The sequence below is a fragment of the Lethenteron reissneri genome, chromosome 19 (genome assembly GCF_015708825.2).
Source record: "Lethenteron reissneri isolate LAM-NWPU_2019-01 chromosome 19, ASM1570882v1, whole genome shotgun sequence".
Lineage (NCBI taxonomy): Eukaryota > Metazoa > Chordata > Hyperoartia > Petromyzontiformes > Petromyzontidae > Lethenteron > Lethenteron reissneri.
In genome coordinates, this window is record NC_083797.1 from 898,197 (window position 1) to 923,087 (window position 24,891).

General features: G+C 54.2%; 2 protein-coding genes across 6 annotated transcripts; both read left to right on the top strand.

Annotated features, from left to right (window-relative positions):
* Positions 1 to 636: 636 nt before the first annotated feature.
* On the top strand, positions 637 to 10,259 carry ARFRP1 (ADP ribosylation factor related protein 1). 5 transcript variants are annotated; one of them, XM_061554123.1, is made up of 8 exons: positions 652 to 1,347; positions 1,929 to 2,241; positions 2,992 to 3,079; positions 3,586 to 3,668; positions 6,206 to 6,287; positions 7,480 to 7,550; positions 8,024 to 8,124; positions 8,639 to 10,259. In XM_061554123.1, the coding sequence occupies exons 2-8, from the start codon at positions 2,149 to 2,151 to the stop codon at positions 8,724 to 8,726; spliced, it is 606 nt and encodes a 201-aa protein (XP_061410107.1). In that variant the 5' UTR covers positions 652 to 1,347; positions 1,929 to 2,148; the 3' UTR covers positions 8,727 to 10,259. The 5 variants fall into 5 exon arrangements, with proteins under 5 accessions (XP_061410112.1, XP_061410107.1, XP_061410108.1 ...); XM_061554124.1 differs by having other exon boundaries at positions 1,932 to 2,241; XM_061554125.1 differs by having other exon boundaries at positions 1,941 to 2,241.
* A 1,871-nt stretch (positions 10,260 to 12,130) lies between these two features.
* Positions 12,131 to 23,776, top strand: LOC133344113 (histone deacetylase 1). The gene is made up of 14 exons (XM_061554092.1): positions 12,131 to 12,231; positions 14,159 to 14,271; positions 15,027 to 15,144; positions 15,713 to 15,787; positions 17,037 to 17,175; positions 17,937 to 18,078; positions 18,787 to 18,879; positions 19,130 to 19,238; positions 19,537 to 19,677; positions 20,794 to 20,902; positions 21,043 to 21,170; positions 21,741 to 21,914; positions 22,143 to 22,200; positions 22,723 to 23,776. The coding sequence occupies exons 1-14, from the start codon at positions 12,180 to 12,182 to the stop codon at positions 22,754 to 22,756; spliced, it is 1,485 nt and encodes a 494-aa protein (XP_061410076.1). The 5' UTR covers positions 12,131 to 12,179; the 3' UTR covers positions 22,757 to 23,776.
* Positions 23,777 to 24,891: the final 1,115 nt, after the last annotated feature.

The window sequence follows — 24,891 nt, forward strand, 5'->3', positions numbered from 1 at the left end:
TGAGACTGGACCGTGCCACTAAGAGGTGGGGCCTTACCATCAGCCCCACCAAAACTAAACACCTGCCTTGGTATTTTGTACCATCGGACACTCCACCCCCACAACTCCCCATCGGTGATGGGGCAGTAGTGGAGAGAGTGTAGAGTTTCCCATACCTGGGCAGTGTGCTTATGACCGGCTCCAGTTTAACATCAGAGGTCTCACTCCGAATCAGTCGAGCGACAATATCTTTTCATCGGTTGCGTAACGCTGTGTGGAAGCTACCTGGTCTGTCGCTCTGCACGAAGCTTCAAGTCTTCTTGGCCACAGTCATTCTCTCCATTCTCTACGTTTGCGAAACGTGGACCCCCCTAATGGATCATCTTCGCCGGTTGGAAACATTTAGGCTGGCCTGCCTACGATCCATTCTGGGTTTAACGAGGCTGGATTGTGTGAGGAGCTCACAAATCCTTGAAAGATCTGGGTAAAGTCCCATCGGTGAGCTCCTCCGGCAGGCAAGGCTGCGTTGGCTGGGTCATGTAGCCCGCATGCCCAGCCACTGCATGCCCAAACAGCTTTTGTTCGGCCGGATCGAGGGGGCTAAATTGGCGCGGCACGGGCTGGATAAGAGATGGAGTGATGTGGTACAGGAGGACGTGGAGCTGAGTCGACTTGCCGATGACTGGTACCAGCGGTGTCAAGATCGGCCTCTGTGGAGGAGGCTCGTGAAGGACGCTACTGGGCAGTTGGAGGCAGTCGCCCTCCAGCAACAACGGAGGGCGCAGGAGCGACACTCACAACAACGAGCGGAACGCCGGGTGGCTAAAGCACAACAAGTTGGCACATTCGGGGGCACAGGTGGTGCATCAGCCAGTCATCTCAGTCATGTCAGTCAATCGACCCGTGGCACCTGGGTCTGCCCCGTGACCTCCTGCCAGCGGGCGTTCGACACTTCACGTGGCCTCAAGGTGCACATGGCCTGGCACAAGCGTCGTGGTGACGTCACCGCCACTTGGTGGCGAATGGCGGTTGTTGTTGTTGTTGAGTGTTCGTGACGGCGCCTGCAGGGGGCGCGCCAACTCCCCCGCTGGGTCGCGTCACCGGACGCGGCTCACGACCTGGAAGCGCTTCCACGTGGAGCGCTCACAACAACCACCACCACCACCACGTCTCGAGCTGCTGCTGCTGGTGGTGGTGCTGGTGGTGGTGCTGGTGGTGCTGGTGGTGCTGCTGGTGGTGCTGGTGGTGGTGCTGGTGGTGCTGGTGGTGGCGAGTCAGCTGATGGTGACGGCGGCGGCGCTGGTCACGGTGATGTGAGGGATGGGACGCCACGTCTGAGGAGGAAGAGCGGCCTTGACCAAGTGAAATGTGCGTTTGTTTTGTGTGCGCGCGTGTAGGTCGGCTTGGCCTCGAATGAGTGCTTGGTGCGGTGTGTAAAACATCGCCACCGGGGAGACAAAGGCGGTCGGGCGTGGGGCTGGCCACCCCCCACCCCCTCGTGTACCGGGCCGGCCTTCATAGGTGTCACTCGCTAACGGCACTTGCCCCAAAAGTCTGTCGAGGCTATACGGGGGATCTTTGTATGTGTGGGTGGGAGCGGTGGTGCAGTGGTTAGCGCGCCGCACTTCTAATCCGGCCACCCGAGTTCGATCCCCACTCACGGCCGACACCGGTGACCTCGATCTAAGCTGGCCCTGGCCCTCCCCTAGGTCGACTCAGCTTTAAACCCTCACCTTGCGCTGTGTGCGCGTAGCCACTGTGCGTTGAACTTCTTGCGCACCGTACGTAGCCAACCGTGCTCAGCGGAGGGGCGCGGAAACGACGACAGGCACTTAACGCAAACATTAACGCTGGGGAGACAAAGGCGGCCGGGCATTCTGTTCGCGCGCCGTGCTACTCGCCTGCAGGCTACACGGGGGATCTTTGTCTTTGTGCGCGTGGCGGTGCAGCAGCAGGAGCAGCAGCAGGAGCAGCAGCAGGAGCTACAGCAGCAGGAGGAACAGCAGCAGCAGGAGCAGCAGCAGGAGCAGCAGCAGGAGCTACAGCAGCAGGAGGAACAGCAGCAGCAGGAGCAGCAGCAGGAGCAGCAGCAGGAGCTACAGCAGCAGGAGGAACAGCAGCAGCAGGAGCAGCAGCAGGAGCAGCAGCAGGAGCAGCAGCAGCCCCGAGATGTACACGCTGCTGTCGGGCTTGTGGAAGTACATGTTCAAGAAGGACGAGTACTGCGTGCTCATCCTGGGCCTGGACAACGCGGGCAAGACCGTGAGTGCCGTCAGGAACAACCCTGGGGGAGCGGTGGCGCAGCGGTTAGCGACGAACCCAGCAGCGACCCCAGTTCGATTGTCGCTCGCGGCCAACACCGTCCCTGGGCCTCCCCTAGGTCGACTCGGCCTCAACGGAGTGCCCGCTGCGGCGTGTGGTAAACATCGCCGCTCGGGCGACACCGGCGGCCACCCATCCACTCCCTCGTGTGCCACAGTGCCGGCCTTCACCGGTGCTGCTACTGGCTAACAGCACTTGCCCCTTAACAGTCTGTTAAGGCCGTTTGGGGTATCTCTGTCTTAAAATAAAAAACAAATATCATGGGCGACGTTTCGGGCAATGGTGCTTGGGTCACAACACGTAATGTCACATGCGGTTATGACAAAGGCCCGGCTTCCAGTGGATTGTGACTAATGCACGAGAGGTTATCCCCTGGCTTTATGCGGTAGATGCGTTCTAAAAAAAAGTCTCCAGGAGGAGGAGGAAGGGGAGGAGGGATGACCCGGCCAAGATGAACGGCGATGAAGAGAGGGTTGCTGGTGGTGGTGGTGAGAGGGGGGAGGTAGGGAGAGGTGAGAAGGGAGGAGCGAGCAGCAGGGAGCTGCGTGGAGGAGGAGGAGCGGCGTCTGTTTTCACAGTGGGCGGGGAGAGGGGAGGGGCTCAGAGTGGGGGTGGTCACACGGGAGTCACGTGGTTCACGGGAGTCTTGAGCGGGTGTGGATCGAGGGGCTCCTCTGTGTTTGTTGGCAGACGTTCCTGGAGCAGACCAAGACTCGATTCAGCAAGAACTACAAAGCCATGAACCTGTCCAAGATCACCACCACCGTGGGACTCAACAGTAACTCCCCCTCACCACTCACCACTCACCACGCTCACCGCTCACCACTCACCACACTCCACTTGCCCCATGCCACTCACCACACACCACATAAACTTACACCGTACGTGTGTTGAACTTCTTTCGCGCCGTACGTAGCCGACCGCGCTAATCGGGGGTGCGGAGGAAGGACAAACTGAACACAACGACAAGCGGTTCTGACGGAAAGGGTTTTAAATGTAGGGTGCGCTACGAACCCGGCGACCCCAGTTCCATTCCCACTCACGGCGACCAACACCGGTGACAATTATTTGAACCAGTTTTGGGCCGCCTCTAGTTCCACTCGGTCTAAAATGAGTACCTGGTGCAGTGTGTAGTAAACATCACCGCTGGGGAGACAAAGGCGGCCGGGCGTGGTGCTGGTCGCCCACCCCCTCGTGTGCCGTGCCGGCCTTAATAGGTGCTCGCTAACAGCACTTGCCCCAACAGTCTGTTAAGGCTATACGGGGGATCTTTGGTGTGCGCAGTCGGGACGATCGACGTGGGCTCCGTGCGTCTCATGTTCTGGGACCTGGGCGGTCAGGAGGAGCTCCAGTCACTGTGGGACAAGGTGAGGTCAGCACGGTGCTCACCACACGCACTCACCACACGCACTCACCACACACTCACCACACACTCACCACACACACCACACGCACTCACCACACACACCACACGCACTCACCACACACACTCACCACACACTCACCACACGCACTCACCACACACTCACCACACACACCACACGCACTCACCACACACACTCACCACACACTCACCACACACTCACCACACACACTCACCACACACTCACCACACGCACTCACCACGCGTCTCACCACGCACTCACCACACACACTCACCACACACCACACGCACTCACCACACGCACTCACCACACACTCACCACACACTCACCACACACACTCACCACACACACCACGCACTCACCACACGCACTCACCACACACTCACCACACACACTCGCCACACACTCACCACACGCACTCACCACACACTCACCACACACTCACCACACACTCACCACACACACTCACCACACACACCACGCACTCACCACACGCACTCACCACACACTCACCACACACACTCACCACAGACTGACCACACGCACTCACCACACACTCACCACACACTCACCACACACTCACCACACACACCACACGCACTCACCACACACACTCACCACACGCACTCACCACACCACTCACCACACGCACTCACCACACACTCACCACACACACCACACGCACTCACCACACACACTCACCACACACTCACCACACACTCACCACACACACTCACCACACACTCACCACACGCACTCACCACGCGTCTCACCACGCACTCACCACACACACTCACCACACACCACACGCACTCACCACACGCACTCACCACACACTCACCACACACTCACCACACACACTCACCACACACACCACGCACTCACCACACGCACTCACCACACACTCACCACACACACTCGCCACACACTCACCACACGCACTCACCACACACTCACCACACACTCACCACACACTCACCACACACACTCACCACACACACCACGCACTCACCACACGCACTCACCACACACTCACCACACACACTCACCACACACACTCACCACAGACTGACCACACGCACTCACCACACACTCACCACACACACTCACCACACACACTCACCACACGCACTCACCACACGCACTCACCACACGCACTCACCACAGACTGACCACACGCACTCACCACACACTCACCACACACACTCACCACACGCACTCACCACACGCACTCACCACACGCACTCACCACAGACTGACCACACGCACTCACCACACACTCACCACACACACTCACCACAGACTGACCACACGCACTCACCACACACACTCACCACACACTCACCACACACTCACCACACGCACTCACCACACGCACTCACCACAGACTGACCACACGCACTCACCACACACTCACCACACACACTCACCACAGACTGACCACACGCACTCACCACACACACTCACCACACACTCACCACACACACCACACGCACTCACCACACGCACTCACCACAGACTGACCACACGCACTCCGCACTCACCGCACGCACTCACCACACACTCACCACACGCACTCACCACACGCACTCACCACACACACACACCACACACTCACCACACACACCACATGCACTCACCACAGACTGATCACACGCACTCACCACAGACTGACCACACGCACTCCGCACTCACCACACGCACTCACCACACACTCACCACACGCACTCACCACACGCACTCACCACACACTCACCACACACACCACACGCACTCACCACAGACTGACCACACGCACTCACCACACGCACTCACCACACACTCACCACACGCACTCACCACACACTCACCACACACACCACGCACTCACCACACACTCACCACACACTCACCACGCACTCACCACAGGCACTCACCACACACCACACGCACTCACCACAGACTCACCACACACACTCACCACGCGTCTCACCACACACTCACCACACGCACTCGCCACACGCACTCGCCACACGCACTCGCCACACGCACTCACCACACGCACTCACCACACGCACTCACCACACGTACTCGCCACACACACTCACCACACGCACTCACCACACGCACTCACCACACGCACTCACCACACGCACTCACCACACGTACTCGCCACACACACTCACCACACGCACTCGCCACACGCACTCACCACACGCACTCACCACACGCACTCACCACACGCACTCACCACACGTACTCGCCACACACACTCACCACACGCACTCGCCACACGCACTCACCACACGCACTCACCACACGCACTCACCACACGTACTCGCCACACACACTCACCACACGCACTCACCACACACACTCACCACACGCACTCACCACACGCACTCACCACACGCACTCACCACACGCACTCACCACACGCACTCACCACACACACAAATATCCTCACTCATGGAGGCTGTATATGCGAATCTGCGTCCGTTTGTCCATGCGCATGCATGCGTGCGTCCGTGCGCATGCAGTATTTTGCCGAGTGCCACGGCGTCATCTACCTGATCGACTCCGTGGACGAAGGGCGCCTCGTGGAGTCGAGGGACGCGTTCGGTACGAGCGCCCGCGGCGCGCCGCTGCCTCGAGAGAGAGAGACGGACGCTTTCGGTCTGTCCCCGACCACGCTCGCCCCGGCGCTGGCGGCGGCCCACGCACCGGGACTTGGGCATCCCGGCCCTGCTGCGCCGCCGGAGCCGTAGGCTGCCTGCCGCACGCGTTCCATTCTTCGCTTTCATGTTTAATCGCCTAAAATCAACGGAGGGCCCATTAGCGCAACCCGCCTCAACATTCTGTTGAAGGCTACTCGGGGGATATCTTTGTGCGTGTGTGTGTCTGTGCTTCTGTGTGTGCGTGTGTCTGTCTGTGCTTCTGTGTGTATGTGTCTGTGGTTCTGTGTGTGTGTCTGTGCTTCTGTGTGTGCGTGTGTGTGTCTGTGTGTGCTTCTGTGTGTGTGTCTGTGTGTGCGTGTGTGTGTCTGTGCTTCTGTGTGTGTGTCTGTGTGTGCGTGTGTGTGTCTGTGCTTCTGTGTGTGTGTCTGTGTGTGCGTGTGTGTGTCTGTGCTTCTGTGTGTGTGTGTGTGTGTCTGTGTGTGCTTCTGTGTGTGTGTCTGTGTGTGCGTGTGTGTGTCTGTGCTTCTGTGTATCTGTGCGTCTGTGTGTGCGTATGTGTGTCTGTGCGCCTGTGTGTGTTTGTCTGAGGGGCGCCACGATGGCGAGATGTTAACTACCTCGCCTGGTATGCAGGAGGTCATGGGTTCCATCCCGATCCTGACGCCTGCTGCTGTATATTTGGAGTTTGCGTCTCTCTCTCATGTTGGCGTGGATTTTTCTCTGGGTCTTCCCATTTCTCCCTCCATATGTGGCTGCTATATATTTTGATATGATACGCCACTTGAAGCTATCATTTGGGGTTAGGTCGCGTCTGAAAAAGAGCTGTACAGCTGAGTGGTTGGCTCACCGCGCTATGAACCCGGCAACCCGGGGTTCCACTCCCGCTCACGCCCAATTACGGTGGCAGTGACCAACAACGGTGGCAGTGAATATTTGAACCTTTTCTATTTTCCTCCCCGAGGTCGACTCGACTTGAAATGAGTACGCAGTGCGGTGTGCGTTCAACACGATGAGCACTGGGGAGACCGAGGCGGCCGGGCGTGGCTTTGGCCACCCAGCCAATCGTGCGCCGTGCCGGCCTGCGTGGGTAAAGGCTGTGCGTGATGCCGGTGGTGGTAACGGTGTGTGGCGTGCAGACAAGATGGTTAGCAGCGAGGCGCTGGAGGGGGTGCCCCTGTTGGTGCTGGCCAACAAGCAGGACATGGAGGTAGGTGGCCTCCCCTGCCTGTGGCAATGCTCCAGCCTCGCAGCCAGAAGCACCTGGGTTCAATTCCCGACCACGGGTGACTTTTTGCGTGGAGTTTTGTGTGTTCCCCTATTGTGCACAGTGAGTGTGTGTGTGTGAATGTGTATCGGCGAGAGTATGAGTGAGTGACTATGTTTGCCAGAGTATGTGTGGCCATTATAGGGGCTTCTCGCTAACAGCACTTGCCCCAAAAGTCTGCTAAGGCTATACAGGGGATCTTTGTCTTTGCGAGGAAATGTGGGGAGTTTGTAAATTCTCTCCCTCTGTTCTCCGCATGGGTTTCCTCCGGGTTGGTGTGGTTGTTGTGATTGTTGTTGTGATTGCTGTGGTTATTGTCGTGGTTGTTGTGATTGCTGTGGTTATTGTCGTGGTTGTTGTGATTGTTGTGGTGATTGTTGTTGTTCTTGTGGTTGTTGTGGCTGCTGCGGCTGCAGGGCTGCCTCACGGTGCCCGACATCAAGACGGCGTTCAGCGACTCCGCCACCAAGATCGGAAAGAGGGACTGCCTGGTGCAGCCCAGCTCGGCGCTCACCGGGTGAGCATGACGCCTGCCTCCTCGCCACCCCTGTAAACACCAGCACTGGGGAGACAACGGCGGCCGGGCGTGGTGTTAGCCACACCACCGCGCCCCATCACGGCCTTAACAAATGCTGCTCTTGCACCGACATCCTGTGTGAGCTACACTGGGAACCTTTGTCTCTTTGTGTGTGTGCAGGCATGTGCATGTGCGTGCGTGTGCGTACGTGTGCGCAGGGAGGGAGCGGTGGCATAGCAGTTAGCGCGCCACGCTAAAAACCCCGGCCACCCGAGTTCGATACCCGCTCACGGCCAACGCCAGTGACGATTATCTGAACCCGTCATGGGCCTCCCCTAGGTCGACTCAGCCTAAAATGAGTACCTGGATATAAAGGTGGCCGGGCGTGGTGCTGGCCAACTCACCCCGTCGCGTGCCGGCCTTGATCGGCGCTGTTACTTGCTAGCAGCACTTGCCCCATACAGTCCGTTAAGGCTACATGGGGGCTGGGGGGGGGCGGTCTTTGCCTTCACAGGGACGGCGTGAACGAGGGGATCGAGTGGATGGTGAAGTGCGTGGTGAGGAATCTCCACCGGCCCCCGCGGCACAAAGACATCACCTGACCCCGTCTCCGCTGCCTCGCGCTGCTCCCGCTCGGCGTGGTGGGCGTGGGATCTTCTCCGTCTGTCTTCGTTCAACTCGACCCGTGGGTTGGGGGGTGGCCGGGTGACGCGCAGGGGAAGGGGGCGAGGGAGGAGCGGAGGGGAGGAGGCGAGGGTTTGGGAATGGTCGCGTTCGAGACGCAGAACTGGGAACGGCGAAGGTTCTTCAAGTGGCGTTTCAGCCGCCCAGCCTCGGGACCCATCCGAGACTGGAACCGGCTTCTCGAGTCGAGCTAGTCGACGGTAACTCAGCCCGGTCGCCGGTGATTTGCATCTCTAACTTTGTTTTATTTTCACCACTTAATTTAGGCGATTCCAGGCTCCCCTCCCCCACGAATGAAGCGTTTTACATCGACAATTTGACGAGCACCCAGGATTTCCACCATTTCCGCTATCGACGGCAACCCGGATAAGTCGCTCACTCGGCACGAGATCGATTATCGCAAACTCCGCCGGCCTGCGGTAAAGTTCAACACGCCAACACCGGTACCACCAGATCTCGGTACTCATCAATCGCCACGGTGGCGAGATGTTAACTACCTCGCCTGGCAAACAGGAGGTCGTGGGTTTGATCCCAACCCTGACGCCTGTTGTATTTTTGGAGTTTTCATGTTCTCCCCGTGGTCGCGTACATTTTTCTCCGTGTCCTCCGGTTTTTCCCTCCACATTTAGAATCAACAGCGTTTAGTATTTGTGTGTGTGTATTTGGCTGCTGTGCATTTACACACGATGATAAGCCAAATTGTTGGGCTCTCATTTGTGGCCAGGTCGCTTCTGAAAAAGAGCTACATAGCTTAGTGGGCCTTAGCTAGCCAAATAAAAACTCCCGCCACCAACAGCAGATGCCAATTCCCGGGCTGCGTTCTGGTGGGTGGGTAGGGCGTTGATGAGCACCGAGATCTGGTGGTGCCGGTGTTCTGTAGAACTCTACCCCGAGAGGACACCGCACAGTTTGTGACGTCCTGGATTTGGCCTGCAGTGGGAAAGGTGGTGACCCTACCACTCACCTACCCACCCATCTGTTCATTCACTTACCGATTCACCCACCCACTCATTCACTTACCGATTCACCCACCCGCTCATTCAATTTCTCATTCACCCACCCACTCAATCACAGTACACTGAGCTGTATCACAGGATACTGCACAGGTTTGATAATAGACTTAGTCGTACTGACTTGAGAAATATGGCGTGGGTTTGGTCTGCAGTGGGGAAAAATGACAGCCGCAGTCTGAGTCCATTGATGAAGAAGGCTGCTGCTGCTGCGAGCGAGGATCTCGTTGTGCGTTTTGATAATTGTCGGCCTGTGAACAAGGGGAGGTGGATTAAACAAAAAAATAAAAAACATTCATTCATGGCTATTGGGATTTAGACTAATATCTAAATGTAATAATCTTTTACCTGTAACTGTTGCGTAACGATAGATATTATCAGACGATTGCTGCGTAACGAAAGGAAGAGGCACACTTGTTAATAAACCCTGTTTGGTGTTAAGTCGCCTGCGTTGGTTGTTAATCAGCAGCAGTAGCCATGGTCAATCCACTGCTGGATGTAGACCCCCACCCCCATCAACGTCATCGCAAGCCCTCCCGGTCCGCTGACTCCACAATGATTCCCCTCTCACCTGCACGAGCGCTCACAACGCCAAGCGGCCAGCAGCAAACGGCACGGCTGAAGGTGTCATACAACGGGAGGTGACGCGCGTCCTGGGTTGAGCGATAGGAGAAGGGGATTCCAGAGCGGAGCGAGGGAACACGTGGAGAGAGACGTGTTGTGACCTGCAGTGTGGTGAGTGGGTGAGTGAGTGCATGGGTGGGTGAATGGGTGAGTAGGGCAATGATGGATGAGTGAGTGGGCGAGTGTGTTGTGACCTGCAGTGTGGTGAGTGGGTGGGTGGGTGAGTAGGGCAATGATGGATGAGTGAGTGGGCGAGTGTGTTGTGACCTGCAGTGTGGTGAGTGTGTGAGTAGTGGGTGAGGGGGTGAGTGTGTTGTGACCTGCAGTGTGGTGAGTGGGTGAGTAGGTGGGTGATTGGGTGAGTGGATGAGTGAGTGGGTGAGTGTGTTGTTGTGACCTGCGGTGGGGTGAGTAGGTGGGTGATTGGGTGAGTGGATGAGTGAGTGGGTGAGTTGTTGTGACCTGCGGTGTGGACGAGACTAGTGATCATGGGAGCAAGTGACCTTGTCGTAGCGACAGAAGAGTGACAGGGAGGCGACTGGTGAGCGAGTGACGACTGAATCGGTGAGTGCTGGGGTATCGGTCACCCTGACTGCAATTCGAGCGAGTTATACAATTAGATAATGTTTTAGTTTCTCCCATTTAAGGCCTCAGTGTTTCTGATGAATGTTGTGAGTTGTGCTCGTGCACGACTGCCAACGCAGCAGCAGCATCACCAAATAATGCAGTCGTGATTGGTTTCAGCAAGCGCGGCTGCTGCTGATGAGACTCTGAATGTCGAAACTGGTCCAGGGTTTCTGCCCGTCCCGCACCAGGAAAAAACGCCGCTGATGAAGTCCGCACTGCCAGAAGGCCGCGTGGCTGATGGGATGTGTGAAACAAATTAATACCGTTTGTTTATTATGAGGCGGGGCAGATAAGGGGGAGGGATTTGAGTTTTCTGCTTTAGTTAATTTGAAATCTTTAACGAAATAAGTAACATTATTGGTTCTTTCGGTAAAGTCACGTAGAAGGGAAATAATAAAACAATAAAATTATCACGACATGTCGATTGCAACACAAGCAATCATCAGGTGTGAAAACCACAGCAAGAAAATTTGAAAAACCGCCACTTTTTTCTAATTTTCTTGTGGTTTCCACACCTGATGATGATTGCTTGTGTTGCAATCGAAACGTCGTGATAATTTAATTGTTTTATTTTATTATTTCATTATTTCCCTTCTACGTGACTTTACCAAAAGAACCAAGAATATGAATCCCTGCAGTCACGAAAGCTTTACATCGAGAAATAAGTAACGTCACGATAATCAGATTGTAAAAGTTGCAGTGGGTTTATACTCTCCAACACCGGTGTGCTGTATTAGTAACGAATTGGCACGTTCTGTAAGTGACAAACATTACTAATTGGCTGTGTCGGGTGGTGGCGGGTTTCAGCGACACATATATTTACGAGATCTAACCCCAAAAAAACCTAAATTGTGAATACTGAGACATATTCTTGGGTCTTTCGGTAAAGTCACGTAGATAGGTTCAAAGAAGATAACAAACCTATCTACGTGGCTTTACCGAAAGACCCAAGAATATGAATTCCTGTAGTCACGAAAGCTTTAAGTCAATAATGAGACATTGGGGGAGACGTCTCGCTCCGCCCCCCCCCAACATTGGCCCCGCCCCTACCCCCCGCAGCCCCCCCCACCCCTGACTTAGTCCCGTGACGTCACTCTGCCCAGGACCAACATGGCGTTCCCTCACATCGGCGCGAAGAGAAAAGTGTGCTACTACTACGACGGTAAAACGATGGCGACGCGCCCCTCCGCGCACTCCGTGAACTCACTCGCACGCTCGCACACCCGCGAGTTTATGGGGCGCCGGGTGGGTGGGTGATGTGGGCGGCGGCGAGGGGAAACGAAAATATACGAGACCGAGCCGCGACCCGTATTGGCGCTGGTGCCTCCGCCGCGCTCCTCGCACCCAGCCCGGCGGGGAATCTAGCCGAGGCCGGTGGTGCCGTCGAGTGCTGGGCTAGGCCGCGAGCACGCTCTCTCGCGGCCTCGCCCCCGGAGCGATGCTTCGAGGTCCGACGCGGCCGTGGGCGCGTTCCGACTCGCGGAGCCGCTCGCGGGCGGCAGGATAAGTGGCCCGGCCGGCTTGGGGTGGTTGAGTTTGTGTGCGAGGTGGATGCGAGGTGAGAGAGAGGCTGAGAGCCATTGAAGCTCTTTGTTAAGTCCGCGACGATGAATCCCCTCGATAAGGACTCACTCCCAGCGTCTCGTCACTCTTCTGTGGGTATTTTTATGGAAGTGAAGATTTTAAACAACTATATGTACACTCTTGAAGGAAGTAAAAATTCTAAGGATGGACGAGCCCCCGTCAAGAGAATGTGGAATTTCCATTGCTTTGTTCGGCCGCCATCTGCAATGTGCGTTACGTATCGTGAATAGTTTGATTATCTTCGACATCGATGAGTCTTTTAAATGCGAACCAAATATTCAGGCAACGTACAGATATTTACAAGTATATATATAATTATACGTTAAGCGATCGTTTTGTCTTTGTCTGGATCAACTGTGCCCCCTGGCGGCGGGTTGGAAGTTATAATAAACACGGCGCTAATTGGCTGGCCTTTGTGCTTCCTGGTTTCAAAATGGGGGGCTCAAGAGTCGATTCTTCTCGCCAGCAGCCGTGCTCGGCTCATGAAAAGACCTCGAGTGATTTCCTCCTGCCCAGTGATTTTTTTTTAAGTTCATTTATTTGGTATAGCACCGTGAGCCATGCGGCTCTTGAATCGGGTGCAACCGCAACAAACAAAAACATGAATAAGAAAACATCTTAAAGTGAATACGCGCAACAGAAAAATCCAGAAAAAAACAGCAAAGTCTTCCAGACAAAGCACAACGATTGCCTCCTGCCCGGTGATTGCCTCCAGCTCGAATGAGCTTTCAGACATCGGTGTTCCAAATCTCCCCTTTTACAGCCCTGCACGGCTAGTGGTGGGAAAAATAAATCCACATTTCTATGGCAGAGGCAAGCCCATTCGTAAAACAACCACCCTTCATTGCCCCACAAGGTGCTTGATATTTTATCGACCCCTGAGGAAGGGATGATGGGCTGAGTCGACCCCTAACCAGGATATGACTTCGCGACCTCTAATATTTTACTTGTTTGTCCAGAAAAGCCATTCAGAGGCGTAGGACTCGTCAGGAGGATCCTTCATTGGCTTTTTATTTTAAGCTGCCAATGAGTTAAGACAAGTAGGAGGAAACCGTAGCACCCGGAGAAAACCCCACGCATTGCGTGGGGGAGTACTCTGTCCCCCCACAAATAGGAACAAATGGCCATTCGTCCACTTGCTGTACTAGCTTTTCCTTGGTGAGCCAGGGTACACACTATCTGCTGGATAACATTTAGGGCAATGGCCAGTCTTCATAACAGGAGTGGGGGGGTGGCAAAGTCAATCCATAGGCAGATGGGCTATTGCCCAAAACGTTGCCTATTATATTTGTTATTGATCTATAAATTAAATTACATTATACAGTTCTTTCAAAGAAGTCGGTGTGTTGCTCCCTTTCTGTTTCTCTGTTAAAAATGTAAAACTGTGATGCTTTTTTCGAGATATCACTATCCGTGTGACAAACCGATAACCTGTCTTTTACCGTTTTAAAGACCTTAATGGGTGCCCTCTTTTGCGTTGCAATCGTCGCGCCCTCACTGTGCAGGTGACATCGGAAACTACTACTATGGACAAGGTCACCCCATGAAGCCACACCGCATTCGCATGACCCACAACCTGCTGCTCAACTATGGCCTCTACCGCAAGATGGAAATCTACGTGAGTGGGTGCAGGGCTTGTGGGACACCGGGAACAATAAACGATCTTTGGGAGATACCGCGCTGGCCACTGCTTGTCACGGCCACACTGTCGCATCGTTCCAGCATTGTCGCGGCTTTCGTTCTGTTTATAAATGTATGCCAGTAAATGTAGCGGTGATCTCCATTCGTAACTGGCCTGATCTTTCCACTGCTGGATGAAGGTCTTGCCAAGCCGTCGCCAAACTTTCACGGCGGTCTCATAACATTCATGTTGACAACAAAAAGCTCAAAACATTAATCAATAACACTGTCGCCTTAAACAGAACATGTAAAACATAGCCGACGGTACAGATAGTCCCTGAGACCCATTCATAAGTAGATACCTCCGCGGTTCGTAGGTACGATCGAACATTCGCAAGTCGGATGGTTAAAAACAATAACATCTTATGGCGGTTCGTTTGCAAGTTACAGATGTTCGCAAGTCAGACGTTCATATCTCGGGGACTGCTTGTGCATTTAAACAGTATGAAATACAATACATTTACTCGAATGAAGGTTGACTTGGACAAACTTAGGGAAAAGAAACATTCGTTGTAAACTTAGTGGAAAAACATCAAAATGTATTTTGGGTGATTGTCGCATGTGACATGCTGTCGCCCGGAGCCTGTTCTGGGCCCGTTGTGGTGGTGGCTTGCTCTGTGTGTGTACGCGTGTGGTGCCCGCGCTCGTCATCACGTGTGTCTGACGATGCTGTCGTCGCTCGGCCTCTCGCAGAGGCCGCACAAGGCCACGAGTGAGGAAATGACCAAGTACCACAGCGACGACTACATCAAGTTTCTGCGCTCCATCCGCCCGGACAACATGTCCGAATACAGCAAGCAGATGCAGCGCTGTGAGCATCGCAGCACACGCACGCCACACACATAAAGACAAAGATTCCCCCTATAGCAAGTGCTGTTAGGGAGCACCTATGAAGGCCGGCACTCACACGAGGGAGTGGGTGGCCAGCACCTCGCCCGGCCTGATGCGATGTTTACACACTGCACCAGGTACTCATTTGAGGCTGAGTCGACCTCGGGGAGGCCCAGAACTCATTAAGATAATCGTCACTGGTGTTGGCTATGTGCATATCCTCACACCCATATCTTTGCACACATTTTACGATGGCACTAGATTCATGAAATGATTAAACAAAGAAAAAATAAGTTTAAAATATTACGAAATCAATTCATGTATAAAAACCCAGTCATGAAGTTGGTAAAATATCCAAATATAGGACCACAAAGCTTGGGAAATTGTTGGTGCTTGCCTGTTGTTTCCCCTGCCTCCGTGTAAAATCGGTGCGTGATACGGAGTCTGCTCCAGTGTTGGTAACGATGCAATCTGCATGCATGATGCTGTATCAAAATAATTATTTGTACCGGTCCATAACATTGCGATTTGTTTTGTGTGTGTGGCAGTTAATGTGGGAGAAGATTGCCCGGTGTTTGACGGCCTTTACGAGTTTTGCCAGCTGTCCACTGGCGGCTCTGTGGGTGAGCTTCACAGCAGTACAACGTCAACCGCCGTTAATCACGGCACTTGCACCACGCTAGATGCACTTTTGAGGCCACGTGAAGTGTCGGAAGGCCCGCTGGTAGGAGGTCACAGGACCGACCCAGGTGCCCATGAGTTGACTGGTCTGTGCACCAGCTGTAGTACACAGCAGTGCACACACATGAACACATTTTAATCCGCATGCAGTAACCAACTGGGATGCATTTTGTATCTCCTCCGTGAGGGCGAGCACAAACAGTTTATTAAAACACACAAACAATGTTTCCGTTTTGACTTAAAACTTTCGTGACTGCAGGAATTCACATTCTTTGGTTCTTTCGATAAAGTCACGTAGATTGAAAATAAAAATAAATAGTTTGTCTACAAACTAAGCTTTTTCTGCGGCAGCAGTTACATTGGGGAGACTTAGCGACATGTCTCGGACCGTGTTCGTGAACATAAGGTGGATTTGATACACGGTAGGACCAATACTTCTGCTGTAGCTGATCATTATTTTAATGCGGCTGGCTCACGCAAAATTGATTTCTCTAAAACGATGGTACTTTGCAAGCCTACTGGCTATCAACAAAGATTTGTTCGTGAAGCCATCCACATATATAGACACAGGCACAATATCAACCGTGAAGACGGTTATAAACTCAGCAATCATTGGAAAGATGTCTTCAACCACTTTGGGTCATGACTTGATTTGTGATTTCTTGTCAACCTCCACCGTCATCAGTGTGGGTGTGTGGAGCGAGGTGCAATGCTCCCTATCTCTACCCCCCCTCTCTCTCCCTATCTCTACCCCCCTTCTCTCCTCCTCTCTCTCCCCCTATATCTCCCCCCTCTCTCTCCCCCTTTGTCTTCTCCCTCATTAACATTAGCTGCCCCGCCCGTGCTGCTGACACACTTGGACTACACCGCTCGGCACGAGCTCCACGCCTCTTGCCCCGCCCACTCACAACTTTAGCTCGTCCATTCATGCTGCTCCGTGGCTCTTGGCCCCCACTGCTTCTGACACTTGGGCTGTCCCCATGTTAAACCTTTATAAACAGTTGAAGTTAGAGGCTTACCCCCATTTTCTCTCCGCCTGATGACGACCGCTTGTGTTGCGATAGAAACGTCGTGAGTTTTTGGTTTTTTATATCTATATTTTTCTATCTACGTGACTTTACCGAAAGAACCAAAGAAAATGTTTGCGTTGAGCCCGGACATTGTGCGTGCGCGATCGTTGCTCCGTCCCAGCCGGCGCCGTGAAGCTGAACAAGCAGCAGACGGACATTGCCGTCAACTGGGGCGGCGGGCTGCACCACGCCAAGAAGTCCGAGGCCTCGGGCTTCTGCTACGTCAACGACATCGTGCTGGCCATCCTGGAGCTGCTCAAGTGAGGGGGGGGGGGGGTGCAGGCAGCCAACGCCGTACGGTTCACACGAATAGTTGAGGCAGCGGGGCGGGTGGTCCCGACACTCTGGTTTGAGTCTGGGTTTCAACCAGGTTCATAAGTCAAGTGGCGAGTTTTGAAGGTCCTCGGCCCAGTCACCGATGACCGACCCGCACGTCATCTTCTCTGTCGTTAACATCGTTAGGCGAGTTGGACAGTCAAGCTCTTGAGCATGTAAAAAAAAACACAACGTTGATTTTGCTGCCGGAACTTTTTTCGCGCAACTTCTGCAGCTGCAACGGCGAGGGTACGGTCTGTACGAGCCGGCGGGTGCGCACCTTGTCATTATTTGCCGGTGTGACTGCGTGTGATATTCATAGTTTAATTGCACGCTGTGTAAGATGTAATTAGTTTGTACGCGTGTCACGATGTGTTTGCGATGTGGGTAACGGCGGCGCAATGGTTAGCGCGCTGCGCTACGAAGCCTGGCAACCCAAGTTAGATTCCTTCTCATGACCAATAATAGTACCAATTATATGAACCGGTCTTTGGCCTCCCCTAGGTCGACTCGGCCTCAAATGAGTACCTGGTGTGAAGTGTAAACACCACCAATGGGGAGACAAAGTCAGCCGGGCTTGGTGCTGGCCATCCACCCCCTCGTGTGCCACAATGCCGGCCTTCATAGGTGCTACTCACTAACAGCACTTACCTCAACGGTCTTTTAACGCTACGTGGGGCACCTTTGCCTCTCTGCTTGCGTGCAGGTACCACCAGCGCGTGCTGTACGTGGACATCGACATTCACCACGGGGATGGCGTGGAAGAGGCGTTCTACACCACGGACCGCGTCATGACCGTGTCCTTCCACAAGTACGGGGAGTACTTCCCCGGCACGGGAGATCTGCGGGTGAGGCGACCTGACCTTCCATCGCACGCATGCGCACGCACACCTGCCCGTCTTCTCTGTGCTAGTGGGAGCGGTGGCACGACGGTTAGCGCACCGCACTACGAGCCATGCGACCCGAGTTGGATTCCCACTCGTGGCCAACAGCAGTGACGATTATCTGAACTGGTGCTGGGCCTATTCTTTGGGTCTTTCGGTAAAGTCGCGTAGATAGGTTCAAAGAAAATAACAAAAAACTACGATGTTTCGATCGCAATACAAGCATTAGTCATCAGGCTCTTCCTGTTATTTTATTTGAACCTATCTACGTGACTTTACCGAAAGACCCAAAGAATATGAATTCCTGCAGTCACGAAAGCCTTAAGTCAAGATTTGGTCCTGGGCCTCCCCTCTAGGTCGACTCGGCCACAAATGAGTACCTGATGCGGTGTGTAGTAAGCATCGCCACTCGGGAGACAAAAGTGACAGGGCGTGGTGCTGGCCACCCACTCCCTCGTCTGCTGCTCCGGCCTTCATAGTTTGTGCTACTCTCTAACAGCACTTACCTCAACAGTCTGTTAAGGCTACACGGGTGGGGTGGGGAGGAAATCTTGTGTCTTTGTGAGACTGTAGCCTTTGGGCCTGTGCTCAGCCACTGCTGTTTTTAACAACGCGTGCCAGCTCTCGCTAACCTTGCGTGCACCTGTGACCCCCACCACAACCCCGCAACAGGATATTGGCGCCGGGAAGGGCAAGTATTACGCGGTGAACTTCCCGCTGCGCGACGGCATCGATGACGAGTCTTACGAGGCCATCTTCAAGCCGGTGAGCCGTCCGCCGCCTGCTGGGGGGTGGCCCTTTTTCCGCATCCTCACGCGGTGACGCCGGTCAATCGGTTTTCGCTTTTGTGGTGAAATCGGCCCATGCCCCCCGGCGAGCGGTTCCTGACTTTCGTATTACCGGTTCCAAATCGTCATAATTTTATGCTGGTTGTCGTTTAACGGCCTCGGGAAAAACCGCAGCTCCTGTGAGCTTCACTCGGACGCGGTGTGCGCGCCCTCCCCTCGCCACGCAGGTGATCTCCAAGGTGATGGAGATGTACCAGCCCAGCGCCGTGGTGCTGCAGTGTGGAGCCGACTCGCTCACCGGCGACCGACTCGGCTGCTTCAACCTCACCATCAAGGGTGAGCGGGCGGGCGGGATGTGCCCAGGTTTAACCTCCCGGCGAACGGCAGCACCGGAGAGGAACAGATCGTGCGAATAGGTCCTCTGCCAAAAGTTGGTTTCACCAGCTGGTAACTCGATTCAAGAAACGTGTAAAAATCTCTTAGACATTACAACTTTGCCAGCGCTATGTTGATTCTGGCTGCTCGGGGTTCCAGAGCCCTTGTGCCTATGCTCGGCAACTCCACTGATGAACTCTTCTTCTGATGAATTCAACACGAAAGAACGCATCCTCTTGTCCGTCGCTCGTCCCTGCAGGCCACGCCAAGTGCGTCAACTTCATGAAGAGCTTCAACTTGCCGCTGCTGATGCTGGGCGGCGGTGGCTACACCATCCGCAACGTGGCGCGCTGCTGGACCTTCGAGACGGCCGTGGCTCTCGACAGCGACATCGCCAACGGTGCCCCCCCCACCCCCTCCAACAGCCCCCTCCCCCACCCCGTGCAGCCTTAACAGACTGTTGGGGGGCGAGTGCTGTTAGCGAGTAGCTGGCACGACACACGAAAAGGGGTGGGTGTCCAGCACCATGCCCAACGTGCCTTTGTCTCTCAATTGGTGATGTTTACACATCGCACGGGTATTCGTTTGAGGTGGACGACCCAGGAGAAGGCCATTACTGGTTCAGATAATCGTCACTGGTGTTGGCCGTGAGCAGGAATCGTTCGACTAACTGGTGATCCCATTCTGTTTGGGTGGACACAGGCAGAGGGAGGGCATGTTAAAAATCTTGCACCATTTCAACAACCGCCACCAGGAGATAGAATCGAACTTGCGACTTCTGCATGGCGAGTCTATTGCACTGCGATCCGTCACACCACTGTGTGCAGCTCCCTTCACTTCTCAAAACGCTTAACGTTGCAATGTGTACTACCGCTGTAAGCATTTCTGTTCGTGCGGCAAAACCATTTCCGTCAAGTCAGTCGGTTTATTTGTGGCATGGCCCATTGAGCTCTCTTTGAATGGCGACGCGGCCAAAGTGGCTGATGCGAAGGTAGGGAGCACGTAACACGGGAAGTGAGAGAGCTTACGGAGGTTGCAGAGGTTGAGAATAAAAGCTGGGAAATATAAACATGAAAAATAAGTACAATTATAGACGACCAGTCCTATGTACAATAGAAATCTAGCGAGCAATCCACATTTACACCGTGCATGACGAGTGAGAGGAACCTGTGTATGGCATCTTACAGTGGCAGCGTTTATTAATACAACAGCAAGGGTGGCAGTTTAATATGTAGGCTTTCGCGACCATTATCCATGATATATATTTTTTGTTTGATTGCGTAAATATATAAATGTGTCATTAAACCTGCCACCACCTCACAGCCAATTAGTAAGGGCTGCAATCGCATTTCCTCTTTTACCTGCGACGCAAGCAAACCAAAAACCTCGCTGTGAACGACCCGGCCACGACGCTCGGCAGTCGTCATCAAAGCAGCGCGCGCATTGTGGACAGCGCGGTGAATCCCCCCCCCCCCCCCCCCCCCCGTGTTCCCCCCACACCCTCCTCCCCCATCAGAGCTGCCCTACAACGACTACTTTGAGTACTTTGGGCCGGACTTCAAGCTGCACATCAGCCCCTCGAACATGACCAACCAGAACACCCCCGAGTACCTGGAGAAGATCAAGTGAGTCCCGCGGCCACTGCCCCCCCCCCCATTGTGACGAGTGCGGACCCCCCACCACCACCACCCCCACCAGCCTCCCACCAGCCTCCCACCAGCCCCCCACCAGCCCCGCTCAGCTTGTGTTCCTCTCCCGCCCGCAGGCAGCGGCTGTTTGAGAACCTGCGCATGCTCCCGCACGCGCCCGGCGTGCAGATGCAGGCCATCCCGGAGGACGCGGTACCCGAGGACAGCGGCGAGGAGGAGGAGGACCCCAACAAGCGAATCTCCAGTGCGTCTCACACTCGCACAAAGACAAATATCCCCCCTGTCGGATTTATGGACTGTTGGGGCAAGCGCTGTTCGCGAGTAGCACCTATGAAGGCCGGCACGGTGCACAAGGGGGTGGGTGGCTGGCGCCACGCCCGGCCACTTTTGTCTCCCCAGTCGCGATGTTTACACACTGCACCAGGTACTCATTTGAGGCTGAGTTGACCTAGGGGAGAACCAGGACCGGTTCAGATAATCCGTCACTTGTTGGGCATGAGCGGGAATCGAACTCCGGTCACCGGGTTTATAACGCTGCACAAACGCTCCCAACACACACGCACACACACGCACACACACGTGCGCACACACACGCACACAAGCACACGTGCGCACACACGCGCGCGGCCACTTCCTATCGCCACGCAGCAGTAGTGCCCTTGATCTGGGCTGTGCCTGGTGGCTCTGGTTGGAGAGTATCGAGCTGGCACCGCTGGGATCGCAGCACAGCGCGAGGGGGAGGCTCTCTTCATGGGCTGGCTCAGGCAAGGTCGTTTTAATTTACGCTCTTCTCTTTTCGTCGGAACAACGCAAGTCCGCGCGTCGGACAAACGCATCGCGTGCGACGAGGAGTTCTCCGACTCGGAGGACGAGGGCGAGGGCGGCCGGAGGAACGCCGCCAACTACAAGAAGATCAAGCGGCCCAAAGTGGAGGAGGAGAAGAAGGCTGAGGTGCCCAGTGCCCCCGTCGCGGATGAGAGGAAGCCAGGTGAGGGGGGGGGGGCGTGCATGGGGGAATTATAAGGTCACGCGCGGTGCGTGTGTCGGTCATGGTCCGCGGGATGGGTCGAGGGATTTTTAATTGCAGAGGACAACAACCTGCTCAGGTTGTCGTCGCGCGCGTGTGGTGTCTATGGCCGTGTTGCGATGCTTGTCCCCGGGTACGTTGTGGCTGCGCGCTCAGCGTCCGTGTGTCATGGGGTGGTTTCCTTTGCAGAGCCCAAAGAAGACGAGCAGACCAGAGAACCCAGTGCGGAGACGGGCGAAGCTAAAGGGTGAGTGGTACGGTGGTATGGTAGTACGGAGGGTCGCGCCCTTTCACCGGCGGGCGTTCAGTCAGTCGCCTCCTTATTGCTCTTCTATCGCTGCTACCACCAAGACCAAGGTTACTGCTCCTGTAAACTTTCCACCCACTGACTCCTTCGTCTCATCCTCGCTGTGTTCAACCACCACCACCCACACTGCAGGTCAACAACACTCTCACCAAACCACCCACTCGCTAACCTGCTCAAACCACCACACCGCAGGTCACGCCACGTCTCATACATACGTCTCTTTCTGCTTCCTTTCGCACGGTGGAATTCCCTCCCATCATCGCCTATCTTTCACAAGTTCTCATCGTAACAATAATAATAACCTTGCTCGATTCAACAAACGTGTCAACTCATCTACAACAACTCTGATGGTGCTGTTTATTGCTCGCCCACTTGTCGCTCTGGGCCCTGCGTGCGATGTGGCGGCGATGATGATGCCATCGTGGTTCTGATGAAAACCGCTGTGTCTCCTCTGCCTGCCAGGCCCAAGCTGGAGGAGTCTAAACCGAGCACCTGAGGGAGGAGGAGCGTCGGGGGGGGGAGCAAAGGCGGCGGGTGCCGTGCGGTGTTGCCCGTGTGCGTGCCACCCCGGTGCCCTTAAGAGGAAGGGTCCCTTACCAGTCGATGATAACCACCACTGCCTCCCCGCCCACCACCACCACTCCCACCTCCCCAGGATTTATATTCAAGTGCCACTCATTACAACGACGACAACAACAACAAGAGTTCATGACCAGAAGCGTAGAAATGGCAGCGTTGGCTGGCTAGCGGCCGTAGCGAAACCGGAATGGTGCGGACAAACGTGGCTCTGCTTGTCCCGCGTCCGCAAAGATGTCTGGTACGTCGGCGCAGAACGGTGAGGAGCGGAGCTCGCCCGTGCCAGAGCAGCAGCTCCGGAACGAGCTCCGAAGGAAGTTAACCGCTAAAGATCTTTTTTTACAATCCCCTCCTCCCTGTCCAAACCCTACCCAGCATTAAAATGTAAAACGACAAAATCGGCTGAGTGTTTTGTCTGGTGCAGGCACGGTTAAACTTTTTTACACGTCGTTTTTTCGACCAAAGCCCTTTTAAATTAAGCGTTGTGAATTGTCGTGTAGGCCTTCCTCGCTTGCCTCCATCACGGTGTTGTCTTTTAGTTATTCCGTACAGCAAAGCAAAATAATTTGAAATTGAAGTCAAGCGGCAAGTGTGCGTTTCAGCCGCCATCAGATGAGATGCCGTGGGTGGTTATAACACCGCTCTGAACCTGCGGAGGAGAGCTTCAAATCCATAGTATTTTGTAAATTCCGTGCGTGCTTTGTTTTTCCACCCGACCACCGTAGCCGTAGTTGTCGGATTGCGACACTCTCCGTCCGTGTAACAAGCGGGTGGCTTTATTTTTAAACGATGCCATCGTCACGTGCTGCCCCCCACTCCCGTTATGACGAGGTCACTTTTGACCCCCCCTTGCCCCAGGTGTCGTGGCAACGTTAGCACAGTTGTGGAGGAATTTTGTGTGAAAACTTCCCCCGCCCCCACAATAAAGTCAAGTCACGTACACGAGTATGCTTATCTCTTGCTCATTCAACGTCCAATTTGTTCGCGGGTCTGTCAAAGAAGATTGAAAGTTTTATTTTACCAGGTAAGAGGTAAGGCCTACCAAGCTATATATGGCTGTTTTTCAGAAGCGACCTGGCCACAGGAGAACTCGACGAAGTGGTTTATCACGTGGAAATCTATAGCAGCCAATTAAACCCATGTTGGTTCTTTCTGTGGAAGGGAAGACCGCAGGACCCAGAGAAAAATCCACGACCACGGGAAGAGAGACACCGCAAACTCCAAATATACAGGCATCGGGATTGAACCCACGACCTGTATACCAGGTGAGGGCTTTAACATCTTGCCACCGTGATAACGGGGAAGCCTCAAATTCGTTCTTGCACGTAGGATCTCAAGGCCGATATGATTCATAATTGGTTACTGTTGGGTCCGATTGTGTAGTTATGACGTCGGTGTTGGAGCTGTGACCATTTGCCGCCCGACAGCCTTCTAAATTAATTTCACAACATTTCGTAGCATGCAGATCAACAACAGTCCAGGTGAACGTGTTTTGTATCTTTCATTTTTTTATTCATAAACATACTACAACAATAAACGATTTCATAACCAGAACATTTGCAATATCCACCAATCCCTCCCAAGGTCGTGGATATCGCAGCTGATTCTGGTGATGCAGGTTCAAGCCCCAGAGCATTTTACATCCAGTATAAGTTTTACAAATTATTCCACAGCGACATCATCACACAGCCAGGGGGCCGACCATAAATGACGTCACGCACCTAGAGGGGGGGGGTGGTCAGACATTTGTGACGAGGGGGGGTTTGAGAAATGTGGCGTCACATCAAAATGCGCAACTTTGAATAAATATAAACACGTTCTATTTCGATTTCAAGCTTTCGTGACTGCAGGTATTCATCTTCTTGGTTCTTTCGGTAAAGTCACGTAGAATGGGAATAATAAAAATAAAACAATAAAATAATTCTCACGACGTTTTGGCTACAACGCAAACAGCCGTCCTCAGGTGGATAACAGGTCTGTCGAGAAATCATTCAGACTCTGTCTTCTCGACAGACCTGTTCTCCACCTGAGGACGGCTGCTTGCGTTGTGGCCGA